Source organism: Macaca fascicularis, chromosome 10 (genome assembly GCF_037993035.2).
Source record: "Macaca fascicularis isolate 582-1 chromosome 10, T2T-MFA8v1.1".
NCBI classification, from domain to species: Eukaryota; Metazoa; Chordata; class Mammalia; order Primates; family Cercopithecidae; genus Macaca; species Macaca fascicularis.
In genome coordinates, this window is record NC_088384.1 from 116030920 (window position 1) to 116050210 (window position 19291).

At 42.1% G+C, this 19291-nt stretch overlaps 1 protein-coding gene across 3 annotated transcripts in view; it reads left to right on the plus strand.

Moving 5' to 3' along the window:
- CDH26 (cadherin 26) overlaps positions 1-19291 on the plus strand; it is a 78732-nt gene that overhangs the window by 44222 nt on the left and 15219 nt on the right. Inside the window, exons 10-18 of one of the 3 annotated variants that reach the window (XM_065523360.2) lie at positions 6176-6323; positions 7897-8063; positions 8277-8405; positions 9313-9450; positions 10764-10949; positions 12216-12475; positions 15379-15521; positions 17239-17478; positions 18793-19014. In XM_065523360.2, the coding sequence (XP_065379432.1) occupies positions 6176-6323; positions 7897-8063; positions 8277-8405; positions 9313-9450; positions 10764-10949; positions 12216-12475; positions 15379-15521; positions 17239-17478; positions 18793-19014 (1633 nt within the window). The remainder of the gene's footprint in view (positions 1-6175; positions 6324-7896; positions 8064-8276; positions 8406-9312; positions 9451-10763; positions 10950-12215; positions 12476-15378; positions 15522-17238; positions 17479-18792; positions 19015-19291) is intronic. The other 2 variants (XM_015430025.4, XM_015430030.4) reach the window with 2 other exon arrangements.

Sequence of the window (19291 nt, forward strand, 5' to 3'; positions counted from 1 at the left end):
AAGCCCTGAAGGCTCCCTCAGTCCTACTGTGGAGGAGGAGGAGCGCTGACCTGCGCTAGACGTGGGGGCTGCTGTTCTAGGATACCTGGTGGGACCGCGGTGATGGAGTTGAGGAGTGAGCCACAAGTCTGCAGGGAAAGGGGGCTCAAGCAGCCACGCGAAACAAAACAGAGGGAAAGACCTTTAGGCCCCTGAGGAAGGGGATGGAGACAGCGTTGCCTAAAGCTTTCAAGGCCCTGAGAGGCCCCCTGGGAGAGCCACTGACTCTGGGCACTGAGTAGCCTGTAGAGTGAAATGGGGAAGAATCGGCGGAAGGTGCAGTCTTGATCCCTGACTGGACTTGGATCTGGGCTACTCTACTTCCAAGCTGAAGGTGAAATAGTCACTTAGTCTCTCCATGGTGCAGAGCTAGACAGCAAGGGTGTCTTCCTCCAGGGCTTCCGCGAGGATGAAGGGAGACCATCTACGTGAAGGGCTGGTGCTGGTGAGTCCGCCCTGGGCCTGGCTGAAGCTGGCGGCCACGCTTCTGCAATAAACCTTTTTACCCCAAGCAGGATACTGTACCTGGCGACCAGTTGGTCCTTGAGAATCCAGTGGTCTCGATGCAGAACAGGCACCTGCCTGGACCACCCTCGTGCCACGATTCATGCCTTTTCCCGCTCTCTTTTCTGTGACTCTGAACTCCTGCCTTTCCCCACAGCCTTTTCAGCCTTCAACAAACAAAAGCACCGTTTATACTAGAGCAATGAGAGATTCAGGAGTAAAAATATGTATATTTATTTAAAATACAACAGTTTGTATTTTATTATGGTTCATATTTATTACATTTTATTAAGATATATATATTTATTTTGTAAGTAGGGACATCATATTTTTCAAATTAATGGACTTCATTTTTTAGAGCAGTTTTAGATTGACAGAAGCACAGAATAGAAGGCACACAGTTCCCATCCTACCCTCCCCTCACCCCTCCCTTCAGATTCCCCTATTATGAACATTTTGCAATAGTGTGCTGCATTTGCTATAATTTATGTGCTACATTTGCTATAATTGTTGAGCCAGTATTTTACATTACTGTTAACCAAAACCCAGAGTTTACATTAGGGTTCATTCTTGGCATCTTACCTTTTATGGGTTTCGACAAATGTGTCCATCATGACAGTGTCATAGGGAATAGTTTCACTGCTCTAAAAATTCTCTGGGCTCTGCCCATTCCCTCCTCCCTACCCCCAGAACCCCTGGCAACCACTGGTCTTTTTATTGTCTCCTCACTTTTGCCTTTTCCAGAAGGTTATACAGTTGGAATCATACACTATGTAGCCTTTTCAGACTGGCTTCTTTCACTTGGCAATATCCATTTAAAGTTCCTCTATGCCTTTTTTTCATTGTATAATATTCTATTGTATGGATAGACACAGCTTATTTACCTATTCATCTACTGAGAAACGTCTTGGTAGCTTCCAGAGTTTGACAATCATGAATAAAGCTGCTATAAACGCGTGTGTGCAGGTTGTCGGGTGCACATACATATTCAACACATTTGGAAGGGTGATTGCTGGATTGTGTAGCAAGAGTACATTTAGTTTTGTAAGAAACTGCCAAACTTGTCTCCCAAAGTGGCTGTACCATTTTGCATTCTCACCAGCAATAAATGAGAGTTCCTATTCTTTATACTCACTTTTTATTTGTTTGTTTGTTTTGAGATGAAGTCTTGCTCTGTCGCCCAGGCTGGAGTGCAATGGTGCGATCTCGGCTCACTGCAACCTCTGCCTCCAGGGTTCAAGTGATTCTCCCACCTCAGCCGCCCAAGTAGTGGGATCACAGGCACCCACCATCATGCCCGGCTAATTTTTGTATCTTTGTAGAGATGGGGTTTCACCATGTTGGCCAGGCTGATCTTGAACTCCTGACCTCAGGTGGTCCCCCCACCTCGGCCTCCCAAAGTGCTGGGATTATAGTGTGAGCCACCACGCTCAACCTTATATTTACTTTTTACATATAAAATTAATAAGGGCTTCTTATGAAATTTTATACAATATATGAAAAATCTCATCCCACCCACAACTTTCCCCTCTGGTCTAATTCCACAGAAGGAAAAAATAATTACAGAGGAATTACAACATTCATTCTTCATTTATTAGATTTGATATAAAGTTCTTAATAACTTCTTTGACAATATAATGACCTGAGAACCCTTAACTGCCTTTATTCCTTCCAAATGTGTGTGTATTTTCCTTTTAAAACTTTATTTTAAAAACTTATGTACAGTAAAATTTGTATCTCTTGATGTATAGTTCTAAGAGTTTTGACAAACCCTCCTTCAACCCTTAACCCCTGGAAACCACTCATTTCTTTTCCTTCCCAATAAATTTACCTTGTTTCGAACATCATAGAGACAGAATCACACAATACATGGCTTTTTAAGTCTAGATTTTTTTCACTTTGCATAATGAATCTTATATTCATCCATGTTGTACGCATCAAGAGTTTGTCCTTTTTTTTTTTTTTTTTTTTTTTTTTTGAGATGGAGTCTTGTTCTGTCACCAGGCTGGAATGCAGTGGTGCGATCTTGGCTCACTGCAACCTCTGCCTCCCAGGTTCAAGCAATTCTCCTGCCTCAGCCTTCTGAGTAACTGGTACTACAGGCGCCCACCACCACACAAGGCTAATTTTTTGTGTTTTAGTAGAGATGGGGTTTCACCATGTTGGTCAGAATGGCCTCGATCTCCTGACCTTGTGATCTGCCCACCTGGGCCTCCCAAAGTGCTGGGATTACAGGTGTGAGCCACCGCACTGGCTGAGTTTGTTCTGTTTTATTGCTGAGTAGTATCTCACTTCTCACTTTATAAAACTAAGGGATGCTTGGATTCTTTTTGATTTTAGTGATGATTAAAGCTGCTATGCACTTTTTTTTTTTTGAGATGGAGTTTCACTCTTGTTGCCCAGGCTGGAGTGCAATGGTGTGATCTCAGCTCACTGCACCCTCGGCCTCCTGGGTTCAAGTGATTCTCCTGCCTTAGTCTGCCAAGTAGCTGGGATTACAGGCACCCACCACCACACCTGGCTAATTTTTATATTTTTAGTAGAGACTGGGTTTCACCGTGTTGGCCAGGCTGGTCTTGAACTCCTGACCTCAGGTGATGCACCTGCCTCAGCCTCTCAAAGTGCTGGGATTACAGGTGTGAGCCACCGTACCCAGCCCACATGTGGTTTTTATGTGAATGTCAGTTTTCATTTATTGTAGGTAGATACCTAGGAGTGGCTTAGATGGATTGCGTAAGTGTATGTTTAATTTGATAAGCAATTCCCGAACGATTTCTCAGAATAACTGAATAATTTTGTATTCTCATTAGAAATGTATAAGAATTCTGATTGCTCTGAATCTTTGGCTGAACTTGGTATTGTCAGGTTTTTTTCAGTTTAACTGTTCTAAAAGGTGTGTAATGATAGCTCATTGCAGTTTTAATGTGGATTTCCCTAGTGAAAAATGATGACTTGTTTAACATCTGCATCTCTTTTTTCGGAGAAGTGTGTTCAAACCCTTTGCCCATTTAAAAATTGTATTGTTTATTGTCTTTTTTTTTTTTTTGAGACGAGTTTCTTTCTTGTCTCCTGGGCTGGAGTGCAGTGGCGCAATCTCAGCTCACTGCAACCTCCACCTCCTGGGTTCAAGTAATTATCCTGCCTCAGTCTCCCGAGTAGCTGGGATTACAGGTGCCTGCCACCATGCCTGGCTAATTTTTGTATTTTTTTTAGTAGAGAATGGGTTTTGCCATATTGGCCAGGCTGGACTTAAACCCCTGACCTCAGGTGATCCGCCCGGCTTGGCCTCCCAAAGTGCTGGGTTTACAGGCCTGAGCCACCTGCCATGTATTGTTTGTTTTCTTATTGAGTTTTGAATACAAATCCTTTGTCAGCATATGAAATGCAAGTATTTTCTCTCAGGCAATTGTCTTTTCATTTTTGTCTTCTCATTCTTTTCCTTTGTCTTTTCATTCTTTTAACAACATTTCTGATCGAGCAAAAGTTGTTACATTTTGATAAAATCCAATTCATCAATATTTTCTCTTCTGGATCATGTTTTTGGTGTTGTATCTAACACATTTAACACATTGTCATCAAGATTTCCTCCTTTTTTTTTTTTTTTACTAAAAGTTTTATAGTTTTATTTTTTACGTGTAGGTCTGTGATCCATTTTGAGTTAATTTTTGTCTAAAGTGTGAGATATAGACCCAGGTTCTTTTTTTTTTTTTTTTTTGCATATGGACATCTAATTGTTTCAGAATCATGTGTTGAAAAGGCTAGCCTTTGTACTATTCTCAAAAATCAATCAACCATACTTGTGTGGGCCTATTTCTAAACTCTATTCTGTTTCAGTGATGTATATATTTATCTTTTCATCAATACTGTACTCTCTGGATTACTGTATTTTTATAATAAATCTTGAAATTATATAGTGTGAGTCCGCTAACTTTGTGTTTCTTTTTCAAAATGATTTTGGGTATTCAAATTTCTTTGCCTTTCCATATAATTTTCAGATCAGCTTGTTGATATCTCTAAAATATTCTGCTAGTCTTTTGATTGGGATCATGCTGACTTTATAGGTCAATTTGGAAAGAACTGTCATCTTGGCAATACTGAGTCAGTCTGTAAACACAGTATATCTTTTCATTCAATTAGGTCTTCTTTGATTTCTTTCATCAGTGTTATAACATTTTCACTAAATAGATCCTGTACATATTTTAGATTAGTAAATGGGGCTATTTTAAAATATTTATTTCTAAGTATTCATTTCTGGTTTATAGAAATGTAGTTGATTTTTGTAGATTAACTTTACATCTTGTGACGTTGCTGAAATTAATTTTCAAAAGTTGAATCAGCCTAAAATTCTCTGGATAAACCTCATTTGGTCATAATGTACTATCCTCTTAATATATTTCTGGGTACTAGTTGTTAGTATTTTGTTGAGAACTTTTAACTCTAAATTCATGAGAGATATTGTTCTGTAGTTTTCCCTGTAATTTATAAAATTTACAAAATATAATCAGTTGAGAAGTTTTTCTACCTTTTATATTTTTTGGAAGAGGCTGTTGAATTGGTCTTTCTTCTTTCATATTTTGCTAGAATTTATCATTGAAGTCATCTGGGCCTGGGGTTTTTTGTTTTTACTTCTTGAAAGATTTTAAACTACAAATTTCACTTTAAAAATATATATAGGACTATTCAGGTTTTCTGTTTCTTCTTGAGAAAGTTTTGGTAGTTTTTCTTTATTAAGAATTTGGTCCTTTTCATTTAAGTTGCTGTATTCGTTGGCATAAACTTAGTCATAATAGTCCTTATTATTCTTCTAATATATGTAGAATCTCTAGTGATATCCTTTGTTTCATTCTTGTTATTGATGATTCTCCCCACTTCCTTATTTTCCCTCATCAGTCCTCTTAGAGGTTTGTTCATTTTATTGATCATTTCCAAGAATCGCTTTTGGTTACATGGCTTTCTCTATTGTTTTGTTGTTTTCCATTTTATTGATATATGCTGTTATCTTTACTATTGCTTTCTGTTTGGGTTTATTATGATCTCTTTTTAAAACTTCTTAAGGCAGAAGCTTAAACAATTGATTTGAGACCTTTTGAAGTGAAAGACTACACATATACACATTTGACATGGACTGACTTTTCTTATCTAAGTACAGAAGTGCAGAAGTACAGTGGCCATTTGAAAGCATAGTATGTCAGTAGCTGTGCTAGTTATTATAAATGTTCACTTTCCCCAAAATTTTTAAGTGTCTGCTCTCTGTGATATTTCAGTAATATTCAATTAATATATTTATTTCTCATGACAATACTGATAGGTTGTAGAAACGGAGGCTCACTAGCAACCTGCATGTGTTTACCCAGTGGAGAGACTGAGATTTGAACCTGATAATAACTCATCATTTTTTTCCAAGCCAGAGCATTGGCTTGTTCTACACATTTGCTGAGAACCTAGTCTGTGCCAGTACTGTGTTTGGTCTCTGGGGTACGTGGTGAATGATGGCAGTCTGATTCCTGCCCTTTGGAACTCTCAGTCTAGAGGAGGAGATAGATGTAAACCCATAATTAGAATAACAGTTATTTTATTAGAGTGTTATCAAATAAATTGTTCTGCAGGATTTTTACAGCTCTCTGCTTCCTAGGTTTATTTTGATGTTGCGGAGCGCTCAACAGGAAAAATTGTGGATAAATCCTTGATTTTCAACATTAGGATCAGTGATGTGAATGATCATGCACCCCAGTTTCCAGAGAAGGAATTTAACATCACTGTGCAAGAAAACCAAACTGCAGGTGTGTGCGGTTGGGGGGCTGCTGTGCTTCCTTCTGTCTCTGCTCTGTTCCTTTTCATTAATATTGATGAGGAGCTTGATCCTAGTCATCTTCAGGGAGAGTTTTTACTGTTCACATCTCAAAGGTCGCAGGACTTGGATCTGAGCGAAATGCTTTGAGGTCTGTAAGCCTCGTTTTGTATCGGCAATAAAATGATGTGGGAATTACATCAGTGGGAAGGGCTGATATGTAAATGCCATTCTAAAAATAAAGCCACATGCAGTGAGGGGAAAAGAGCTGGATGATGAGCGTCTGCATATCTCTGCAGATTTTTTGTCTGTAAAATGGCAACACGATCACATCTAAAGCCTCCTAGTTACAGATACTGTGCATTCTTAAACCCAACCTATTCTTACTAGAATGTGGATTTATTTTAATAACAAAAACCATTTCTTTTGTATAATCATCTCTCTAAAAAATTCCAAGAAATGAAAAGACTGAAAAAGAAAGCATCTTTAATGCTACCCCTGAGAAATAACAACCATTAAGGTTTTAGTTTGTATTCTTTCAGCATTTTTCTTTGCATTTTCTGTCTGTGTGTACACATGCTGTAAGTTAAAATTATATATGTATATACATTCACACATTTTTATATATAATTACAAATGTGTATTTGTATATACATACATTTTTTCGTCTTTATCATAGTACGCATTGTATATGTGTATATAGTAAATACACATATTTGGTGTGCTTTTTCACATGTGCATATTTATAAATTTCCTCTCTAAAGGTGCAATTTTACTGTTTGTAACCTGATATTTTTCTAAAATACCCTGTTGTATAATATTTTATGGATATGCCTTAAAGTATTTGACCGATCTCCTATTGTTGAACATTTATGGTTTTTTGCCACTTTCTGTTATTTTTATAAAATATATTTCAATGATAAAATTTAAGCTAAATATGTGTCCCAATCAAGCATTGTTTACTTAGCATGAATTCAGAGATGCAGACTTGCTGATTCGCCCTGCACATACAACGTAAGCGTCCTCATTTGCTCACCTGCCTGCAATCCGTGAAGGTGCCTGGTGTGTTGTTGGTCTTTGATAACCATGTGCTTGAACATTTTGCTACGTTTCTTGGCCATTTCCGTGTTCTATCGGTTGCTTTTTCCTTTCTTTTCTTCATTTTTCTGTTAGTGTGTTTGTCATTTTTCTTGATTTTAACCTCTGCAGTCTATATTAAGAATATCTGCCTGCCATGTATGTTTCAAATATATTTTCCTGCTTTATCATTTTCTTTTAAATTTTGTCCATAGTTTTTTTGCCAGAAATTTAAAAATGTAATCTGATCTGCCAGTTTTGTCTTGTAAGTCTTCTGCATTGGCAGTCATGATTAGAAAGTTCTTGATCTTATAGCTGATTAAATATTCATCCTTATCTTTTCTAGTATGTCCACAGTTTATTTTATATTTAAACATTTCACTCATTTTGGTGTATGCCCCAATGCCATTTAGCAAATAATTCATCCTCTTACTGGTTTGATAGGCTACCTTTATCCGATAGTAACAGTTTTTAAAAATTCTTTCTAGGTCAACCTATTTTTCAGATGTTAGCAGTCGATTTGGATGAAGAAAACACTCCAAATTCTCAAGTCCTTTACTTCCTCATTTCTCAAACACCATTACTGAAAGAAAGTGGTTTCCAGGTTGATCGCATTAGTGGAGAAATACGACTCTCCGGGTGCTTAGATTATGAGGTTATGTGGATTTTATTATTTTTTAAAATGAAATGTGTGGCCCATCCTTGAGCCCCAGGCTTAGATTCTACATTTGTAGTGGGGAACCCTCTGTGGCTAGATTTGCTATTGAAATTGCAAAACAGAATATGTCTTATAAAATATTAATATGTTTATTAATAGTTTCCTTTCCCATATTTGAGGGGCTTAACTTTCCTTTTCCTCCCCACATAGACTGCTCCTCAGTTTACACTGCTAATCAGAGCCAGGGACTGTGGAGAACCGTCACTGTCATCCACGGCCACCGTTCACATGGATGTGCAAGAAAACAACAACCACAGGCCCATATTTACCCAGGAGAACGTGAGCCACCGGGGCTGCCCCGACGTCTAAGCCCCAAAACAAGTAGCCCCTGGGCCCTAGGCTCAGTTTTTCTTGGGGAGGGTGTTAGGCTGTTATCATATTGCTGTGAAGACATACCTGAGACTGGGTAATTTATAAAGAAAAGAGGTTTAATTGGCTCATGGTTCTATAGGCTTTACAGGAAGCCTGGTGCTGGCACCGACCAGCTTCTAGGAAGGCCTCAGGAAGTCTATGATCATGGCGGAAGGACAAGGGGGAGCAGGCATGTCGCTTGGTGACAGCAAGAGCATGCAAGATACAGGGTGTGGGTGGGCGAGAATGAGGAACGAGAGAGGTAAGAGGGCCCGCACGCTTTTAAATGACCAGATCCCATGTGAACTCAGGGCCAGAGCTTCCTTATCACCAAGGGGATGGCCAGAGCTATTTACGAGGGATCTGCCCACATGATCCAAACACTTCCCACCAGGCCCCACCTCCAACACTGGGGATCACATTTCAACATGAGATTTGGGTGGGGACAAATCTCCAAACTATATCGGGGAGTCACCCAAGATATGTGCAATTCTCCAAAGTGACTTAAGCTGGAATCAAGAAGCCAAATCATATTGACATAGAAGCACTTCATAATGGTCACATGAGCTTACATTTTTGACTGCTGTATGCCAGAAACTGTGCTAAGAACTTTTACATGCATTTTTTTCATTTTTGATTATTGAAACTACGACATGATTTCTTTTTTACAGATGGGAAAACTGAGCTCTAGGGGAAGACAGGGCATTCCTGTTTACTTGGAGTCAGGGGTTCCTATGCTCAGCCCAATTGACACTGGGCCAGATGATTATTTGGAGTGGGGGCTACTCTGTGTGCTGCGGGATATTCACCAGCATCCCTGTCCTCTGCCTAGTAGATGTCAGTAGCGCCCCTCAGCTGTGACAACCAAAAGTGTCACCAGACATTGCCAAATGTCCCTCGGGAGAAGAATCACCTTTGGGTAAGAAGTCTGCACCCAAGGTTTTCACACCACGTTCAGGATTCTAGAGAGAAGGTGAGCAGGTAGGGTTTGGCCTCACCCTCCTCATCTTACCTTATCCAAGTACAGAAGTAACTGCAGTGACCCTTTAAAAACGTTGTATGTCAGGGTCCACGTGGGATTTCCCAGGCTGCAAGCCTCCCAGCCTCTAAGAAAGTGTTGAAACCTACTGTGTAAGATGATTTGGGATAGATGCTCCACCTAAGGCATGTGAGATGGCTAAGAGATAAAATAAGAATCACTCACGATCTATTTCCAATATTTTATTTTTTACTATTCCATATGTATTTTTAAAAAAGTAAATATCCACCATATTTCCTTCTTTCTCCTGACTCTCTCAGTGAGCCCTTTCTTGACTACTGAGTTAAAACCCTTCCACTTCTTTCCTGGGACACACTCTAGCCCTTTTGTGCTTTCTTCTGCTTAGTAGTGTTCTACTTAATCAATTAGCTTTATTTATTTTATAAGTCCTCCTACACACACACACACACACACTCAGCTCTCAGCTCCCAGCTCCATCAAGGACAGAATTTTTGCCCGTCTTATTCACAGCATCTGAAATGGAATGTGGCACACAGAAGCTGTTGTTGAATAAATGATGCAAACAATTATTTTTTAAAAGGTGTCATTTAATTAGAAAAAAAAAAACCTGTATAAACCAAAGTGAAATGCTTGCAAACCAAAGCACCTCACCAGAAGTATATAATAACTACAAAATAATATTATGCTTGAACCTTGTTTCAAAATCTTTTCCTGGCTTGGTAAAAACCAATGCTCTAAAAATACGCTGGAAAAAAATATACCGTGTTATTTTGAAGTGCTTGTCTAGAAACATTGTCTCCAAAAATATTGAATAACAAGCTATTTCGAAGATCTACATGTGTTAGAAAAACGATCACATTAATCTGAATAACCGCAAGTGTCCTATTTTAGAGGAAGAGCTAGGATTTTTAGAGAGCATAAACTAGGATTGCGTATTGTTATTTTTAAAATTCTTAGAAAAAATAGGGCATTGAGTTGGATTTAAGAGTACTTTAAAAATTATTTAGCAAGTCACAGGTAGGAGGGGCAGATATTCCAACAGATGCACTTTCTGCTATAACAGGCAGGTTGCAAATCCATTAGGGCAGGTTTAGCAGCATGAGGAATATCCAGGGTATTGTGCAGGTTCAGCAGCATGAGGAATATCCAGGACGTTGTGATGAGGAAATTTTCTTTCTCCTTCTCTCTCTCGCTCGCTCTCTGCGTCTCTCCCTTCTTCCTCTCTGCTTGCCTTTTCAATTATGTTTTTGTCTCCATGATATGCACATGGTGATTGCCTCTTTCAGTATAAGATTCAGATTCCTGAAGGCCGAGTCAGCAAGGGCGTGGTGCGTCTCCTGGTTCAAGATCGAGATTCTCCATTTACATCAGCTTGGAGAGCAAATTTCAACATATTGCATGGCAACGAAGAAGGACATTTTGACATTTTGACTGACCCTGAGACCAACGAAGGGATATTAAATGTTATCAAGGTAACACCATACTAGTGATGTACCAACCAGGTGGTGGCAGACGCTGAGGCCTCTGCTGTAGGATCACTCAGAATGAACTAGGAGCTAACGCCCGTGGATGCTGGGTGCTGAGACCATTACGTACCATGTGTCACCAGGCAAGGAAGGTAGGGTTTCAGTGCCACTTCTGTGTATGGGCTGAGGACTCCTCCTACCAAAATAATATCAATAATAAAACTTATTCTGATATGACTTAATACTTCACCATTTAATTTTTTGTTGTTGTAGGCATAACATAATAGATTTACATAGGCCTTAAAATGATTATTCTTTTTCAGATGTGATTTAAAAAATGAAACTATTTTCTTCGACACTAAAAGTTCTTTCTTTTCATCTGAATTTTCAATGTTTAAGACTTTTAAAGTTTAAAACAAATGGGAGTGCATCTATGTGGCCCCTAAGAGTATGGAGAGCCTCTAGCACTGTGCCTAATGGAGAAGCTGGCCTGGAAGAAAGTATTAATATTACCTTCTCATTTACTGATTAGGAAACCAAAGGCCAGAGGGGTTAGGTCCTTTACACAAAGCCACACAGCTTGAATGGTGGAGTGGAGGATCCCACTGGGGTAGTCTGACCCCAGTGCCTCTAGTCTTCATTGCTCACAACCAGACCTAGAGTGACCAGGGCCTGTAGTGCAGTGCAGTGCAGGTGAGTCACCTGGGCACAAGGCAGACCTGAATCAGCAGGTCTGGTGCAGGGCCCAAGATTCGCCTGCCCATTTGACCAACGCCCAGGGGATGCTGATGGCCTGCGGACCATGCTATGAATAGCAAGGCTCTGTAGACATTGCACCAGATGCCTGGGGTTGAATTTTCAAAATATTCCCAGCCTTTTAATCCTTTTAAGTCAACTGACCACTTTGTACCCTGAATAACTATGATCATTAATATCTATATTTCCCTAAGTTCCCCTGATTTTTTTTGCAGCATGGTTGTCTCATTAATGTTTCATTAGGCTATGGTTTTTGTTGCATTTTTCATTACCCTCTGAAGGATGGTGGCTCTTTTCAACCAGCGGAGGAGGAGGGGAAAATAAAAGAGAAAAGAACTCCATAAATGATTTGAAAATGAGCTGAAGACTGTCTTTTGATCATTATCAAAGACAACATAAATAATAAATGAAATGCAAAAGCCACAAGCTCTGAGTTCACAATGATGACTCGGCGCTGGGCTTCCTCTGGCCAGAGGAGCAGCAGGTGCTAATGATATCCTCTCTCTGGGGTTCCAGCCTTTGGATTATGAGACTTGCCCAGCACGAAGCCTCGTCATTGCCGTGGAGAATGAGGAGAGGCTCTTCTACTGCGAGAGAGGAAAGCTTCAGCCACCAAGGAAGGCAGCAGCAAGCGCCACTGTGAGTGTGCAGGTGACAGACGCCAACGACCCACCAACCTTTCACCCCCAGAGCTTCATTGTCAGTAAAAAGGAGGGCACCGGGCCTGGGACCCTGTTGGGAACTTTTAATGCCACGGATCCAGACAGCCAGATAAGGTGAGAAGAGAGGGCCAGGAAGGGCGGTTAAGTAGAAATAGCCACATAACCAAGATGGCTCCTGTTAGAAAACCAACTCCTTGGACGTGTTCACGAGGTTGCCTCAGTCTCAGTGACGAAAATACAAGAAGCCACAGTGCATGACCACTGGCCTGGGTTAAATGTCGTCTTCCATCCATAGCTTTTTCTGACCCCACCAGGAGAACTCACTTGTTAGTTTTCCTTTGCATTTTCCATGTGTTCCTTTTGTATTCTTTCCTTTGTGTTAGAATAATTCATTATATTTTTCTATCTCCCCGCTCTGTACCAGAAGTTATAAACCAGCACCTCTCTTGCTTCTGGGCAACAAAAGTAAGATTTTGTTTGTTTGTTTGTTTTGGTTTTTTTTTGTAAATTGTGGTAAAATATACATCAAACTTACCATTTTATCCATTTGTAAGGGTACGGGTCTTGGCATTAAGTGCGTTCACAACGTTGTGCAGCCATCACCTCCATCCATCTCCAGAACTCTTTTCATCTGGCAAAACAGAAGCTCTGTCTCTATTAACCACTCATTCCTCATTCCCCCTTCTCCAGCCCTGGCCCCCACCATTCGACTTTTTGTCTCTCTGAATTTGACGACTCCAGGTCGTCAAAGTAGAGTCATATGATATTTGTCTTTAGGTGACTGACTTATTTCACTCTGTATAATGTCCTCAAAGTTCATGTATGTTTAGCGTGTATCGGAATGGCCTTCCTTTTTGATGCTGAGTAAGCATGTGTGGTATTGACACATTTTTGCTTATCCGCTCATCCATCGATGGGCACTTGGGTAGCATATGGCCTGAATCTCCTGATGTTCTTGAAGGAATGAAATAATTTGGCATTTTTGAGTCTGTGTTCCATGAGACCATGATCATGGGGACAGAATGGGATCATGAGTCATGCCCCTTCTCTCTCCAGGTCGAGCTCAGCAGTTGACCCCAGACTCCATTCCACCAGCTTCACTCATTTCTCATGCTTGCATGGCCCCTGTCCACACTTCAGTGTGAGATTCCTCCCCTTACAGCAACCCTTCTCAAATTATCTGTTGGGAAAGGCTAGATTTTTTTTTTTAATTTACAATTCGTTATGTATTGATAAGTTTGCAAAATATAATGAAATTGAATTACTAGAAAAATTATCATGCACTGGGGGGCACAGCAATGCTGACAACTCTAAGAGCCTCTCAACACTTGCCCTTCATTTTTGCAGTTATCTCATTATGAGCAGCCAACCAACAGCTCACAGACCCCTTCTGGTGCACAATGGTGTACCTTGAGTTAGCATGGCTCTTAAGAAGTAACTGTCAAACTATAGTGTATATCAATCTCTGGGGGAATTTGTTAAAATGCAGATTGCTGGGCCCCACCCCTAGAATTTCTTTTCTTTTTTTGAGACAGTGTCTTTCTCTATCACCCAGGCTGGAGTGCAGTGGCATAATCTCGACTCACTTCAACCTCCACCTCCCAGGTTCTCGTGATTCTCCTGCCTCATTCTCCTGAGTAGCTGGGACTACAGGCATGTGCTGCCATGTCTGGCTAATTTTTGTATTTTTAATAGAGACGGGGTTTCACCATGTTGGCCAGGCTGGTTTCCAACCCACCCCTAGAATTTGATTGAGAGATCTGGGGCCAGGACTGAGATTTGCATTTCTAAGAAGCTCCCAGGGATGCCCGTGATGCTGGTTGGGGCTCCCTTTGGCACCACCGATAGGAGCCTTTCCTAATTCGCTGCTGTCTTCCTGTCTCTTGGGGATGGTTGGCTCATATGTAGGTCTCAGTAAATGTTTGGATTGTGCTGAAATCAAGAACTAAACAGTCCATCGTTATAGCCTCAGTATGGCTTTGTCCAGGAGGCAGCGCAAGTGTCTTTTGTGACAGGGCGGAGGCATGATCTGGGTGGGGTGCAGCTCTGGTTTCCTCTAGTTCTGCTTCATCTGCATTAGCTGAGGGAGCTGCCTTTCGGCCTGAGATAATCCACAGAGGAACTCTGAGTTTCTTCCCCTCGTTTGTAAACATTGCAAAATCACAGTGCTTCTAAGGAATTTCTGGAACTTTCCCTAAGAGGTGAAGCAGAGCACAAAAAGCTTCAATCCCTTTAAAAACTGTGACCCACCCAACATGAGAGAGGAATCCTTGCTGACCCTTTGAAAAGCATTTGCCCAGAGGATGAAGGAACAGCGTAAGGAGAAACTGCCCCTCTCCACACCTTTCTGGGACCTGTACTTTTTGTTGTTGTTGTTTGCCTGAGTCCAGGATGTTCCTGCTGTGGGGCCGCAGCAGGTAGCTGTGGTTGGCAACCTGGTAAGGTTGCAAAGGATGCCATACGATGGCTGACAGCTCTTAGGAATCCTGGAGGGTTTGGCATGGCCCACCCCTTAAAGCGGTGTCAGGTTCACAGAGGTGACGGGGATGTAGAAGACCACTTTGAGGAACAGGGTTACCCACCTGTGAACCGCTGGGGCTCTTCTGCAAAGGGAACACACCGGGGGTAAAGTCCTAGGCTTCTGTTGCAAGGGCAGTTTGGTTTTTCACACTAAGCTACCATCATCTACAGGCAACTGAAGATGGGTTCCTTTCCAGGATGAAACATTTCCCTAAGGCAGACAAAACCATGTTCAGTCCAACAAGGAGGGGGACAGTTGGTGTTCCGGTGAATGTCGATTCCACAGACTTAGGAGCGTCTTTAGGCTGTCCTCCCCGCGCCTCCATTCCGTTTGTGAATTTAACACTCTCATAGTTTAATTTCTCTTAGAATTTCTCAAATTACTTGTGGTAGAAATAGTGTTTCTATGACATATTTTGTTTTTTTCATGTAACTTTTTACATCTTTTGATGTAAGTTTTTAATTTTAAAAATTGCCATCCGTTTTCCTTCTACAAGATATAAACGGGTTCATGACCCAGCAAACTGGGTCAGCGTAGATGAAAACTCCGGAGTGGTCACCACCGTGGAGCCAATTGACCGAGAATCCCCTCATGTCAATGACAGTTTTTATATAATCATCGTTCACGCTGTTGATGATGGTGAGTGTTTACCCAAAATTGGAAAAATAAAATGCTCATTCTTGCTTCCTGCGGGAAAGTAATCCTGGTGAGAGTCTTTCAGCACAGCTGAGAAAAGGATAAAATAAACCTTGTTATCACTCTGCATCCATGCTGGTGATTATTTTTGGTAGTAATTCTCGAAATGGTAAACAAGGGACCAATACCATCGAAAGAGGGCAGTATTCATTCAGAAGAGACAATTAAATCAGCAAGGAGGCTGCAATCAAACCCAATATCTTTTTCATTTGTTCATGAGCTAACTCTTTAGCTCTTTGTCAAAGCCGATGGTGTGTGATATTTAGCACAGCTTCCCTGTGCTTGGGATGGCGTACGAGCTCAGGTAAATGGGACAGTAAGGGACACATTTGTCATCAACCAGGATGGGAGGTTTTATGAGCATGTTTCAGCACTTTTCTCTACGCTCTCCTAAGGCTGAATCTTTAAACACACCAAAACAAAGTTGAAGAAATAAAAATGTTCAAATAACTTTAACACTGTATTTAAGAAAGTCTGTGAACTAAAACCCAAGCTCCAAGTGATATGTCGCTGTACGTTCCACTCTGTAATTAACTAGCGGAATATTGGGGGTGGGGGGCAATGCAGATAGGAAACACGGATTCCTAATCAGTATTAAGGGAGGAGAAAAAGTGGGGCAGTGTTTCAGGGCTCCCTCATTCTGTTATGGATGATTTTATAATGGGTACTCTTTTTTTTTTCTGTTTATTTTTTGCTTTTCGTATTTCAAAAGCTTTTGGGGTACAAGTGGTTTTTGGTTACGTAGATGAATTATGCAGTGGTGAAGTCTAAGATTTTAGTGCACTCGTCACCTGAGTAGTGTACTTTGTATCCAGTGTGAGGTTTCTTATCCCTTGGCTCCCTCCTCCCCTGCTTCTGAGTCTCCAGAGTTCCTTATATCACTCGCTTAGCTCTCACTTACAAGTGAGAACATACAGTATTTGGTTTTCTATTCCTGAGTTATTCACTTAGAAGAATGGCATCCAGCTCTATCCAAGTTGCTGCAAAAAAACATTATTTCATTCTTTTTTATGGCTGAGTAGTATTCCATAGTATACATATGCCACATTGTCTTTATCCACTCATTGGTCAATGGGCACTTAGGTTGGCTCCATATATTTGCAGTTGTGAATTGATGATTGCCACTTTTTAAATTAGAAAAAGTCCTTTTAGATAATTGTAGATTCACTTGCAGTTTTAAGAAATAATCTAGTGGATCCTGCGTATCCTTTGCCAGTCTCCCCCAGGGGCAACACCTTGCAGGACTACAGTGTAATCTCGTAACCAGGACATCAACGCAGAGATGCAGCGCATTTGCCTCTCCTCAGGGACCCCCATGGGGCCCTTCTTTAGTCACACCCATTTTCCTCCACCCCACCCATCCTTAACGCCTGGCACCATTGATCGACCTTTTGTTTGTTTAATGATGCCACATTCTACCTTGTTCTACAAATGATTTGAGGTGGTAAGTGCTTTATTAGCTTACCTTACCCAGATATTCTGAATGTTCATAAAAGCAGGAAAATAGATCATCACATGCATGCCAGGAGAGTTATGATTTGAAAGGGAAACAGTTCTAGTATTTCAGGAATATTTGTTTTCTGAGAGACGGAGAGTGCTCCTTCTCCAGGGCTCTGTGTGCACGAGATAACCAACTCCTGAAACTTCCTCCCCGTACAAGGCTTCCCCCCGCAGACTGCTACAGGGACCCTAATGCTCTTCCTGTCTGACATCAATGACAACGCCCCGACTCTCCGGCCACATTCCCGCTACATGGAGGTCTGTGAGTCTGCCGTGCATCAGCCCCTCCACATCGAGGCAGAGGATCCGGACCTGGAGCCCTTCTCTGATCCATTTACATTTGAATTGGACAACACCCTGCGAAACGCAGAGGACACATGGAAGTTGGGGAAAAATTGGGGTGAGTTTTTGTACTGGTCACGGGCAAAGAGTGGAAAATGACAGACATCCAATTGAAACAGTTTTAGGCAAAAAAGGACTTTATTAGCTTAAAAAGCCAGAGAAGTCTGTTCTGGCAGAGCTGGCTCTAGGTGCTCAAAGGATATCCCTGGAAGCCACCTTCCCACACACGGTCTGCTTTTCTCTGGGTTCCTTCACTTTTAGGAACCTCTCCTCATCAGGGGGTAGGAGGCTGCTGGGAGTCCCTGAGACATATCCTAACATCTGGCAAGAAGGGTGTTTCCCAGGAAGCTCCAGGATTGATGTCACAGTTTGACCTGGGTCAGCTGCCCTGTCAATCACTGTAGGTGGGACTTAGGAGGGCAGACGTGCTGATGGACTGGTTCCCAGCCCACACCTGGACCTTGTTGGGATCTGGGCTCAGCCTCTCCTGATTCATACTGAGAATTTGGGAAGTGTGGGCTTCCCTAAAGAAACACTGGGGCACTGTTATCAGAAGATGAACCTGCTGAGCAGGTTAAAAGCAACTGGCACCCTCTGTCAACACTCTCCTCTGTGCCTCTAGCCATGGCATCTGTAGACTGTGGCACGGTTTCAGCTCAGACCTGGAGTGTATGGTAAAGAACTTCACCTTGCCCAAAGAGAGGTCTGGTCTTTGTCCTTGGGGTCTGGGTGATCTCTATTGGGATATCATGTCTGATACCGGTATCTCTTTACCTGGGTGTCTTGAGCTGAGCCAGACAGGGGCAATGTGATTTAGATTGGGGACTTCTAGTCACATAGTGTCAGTCGACTACCAGAGAGGTTGGAGACTGAGGCCACCCACCTGGGAGGCCCACCAGGTTGCCTGACCAAGCCCCAGGAGGACACTGGAGCCTGAGGCTCAGGTGAACGTCCCTGACTGCAGCATCCCATGTGTGCTGTCCCTCACTGATGCTGACCTGGCTTCTCAGGAGAGGATGATGAGAAGCTCTGACATTGGTGCTTTTCTGAACTCTGCCCTAGGTGCCTCTTTCCTTGTCTGATTTTCATCTGTATCTTTTCCTTGTAAAAAACGGCACCATCGCTGTAACAACTTTCAGTGTGTTCTGTGAGTCTTTCTAGAGAATTGTTGAACCTGAGGGTGGTCTTGGGAATCCATGAACTTGCAGTTGGTGTCAGAAGTGAGGGTGCCCTTGGGGACCCCTCCCTCTAACTCTGCAGTTGGCTTACGTTCATACAGAGCTTGGCCTGTGCAGGGCATTTAGTAAGCGTGCATTGAGCAGATGAGCAGATGAGTGAGTCAATGCATGCCATGTTCTTTTTCCCTTTGCAGGTCATTCAGTTGAACTTTTAACCTTGAGAAGCCTGCCACGTGGTAATTACTTGGTGCCACTCTTCATTGGAGACAAACAGGGACTTTCCCAGAAGCAAACTGTCCATGTAAGGATCTGCCCCTGTGCCAGTGGGTTCACGTGTGTGGAGCATGCAGATGCAGGAGTGGGGCTTCTTGTGGGGGCCCTGTCCCCTGTCTGTGCAGCATTCGTGGCTCTGGCAGGTCAGTGGTCTGTAGGGGTGTCCTGGGACTATGGCTCCTCTCCCCAGGCAATAGGCCAAGGGTATGGGGTTTGCTGGGGTAGGGGACAGCCGATGGCAGGATTGGTGGAATGGCTTTGAGAATGACTTCTGGGTGTACTCACACTCCTAGATGCAGATCAGAGGTTGCCATGTTGGCCAGGCAAGATCCCTGGCCAGCAAAAGCAGCCTGTACTCACAATGGACTCCATCGGTAAACATAGTCAAGGAGTGGTCCTTTGTAATAACCATGGAGACAG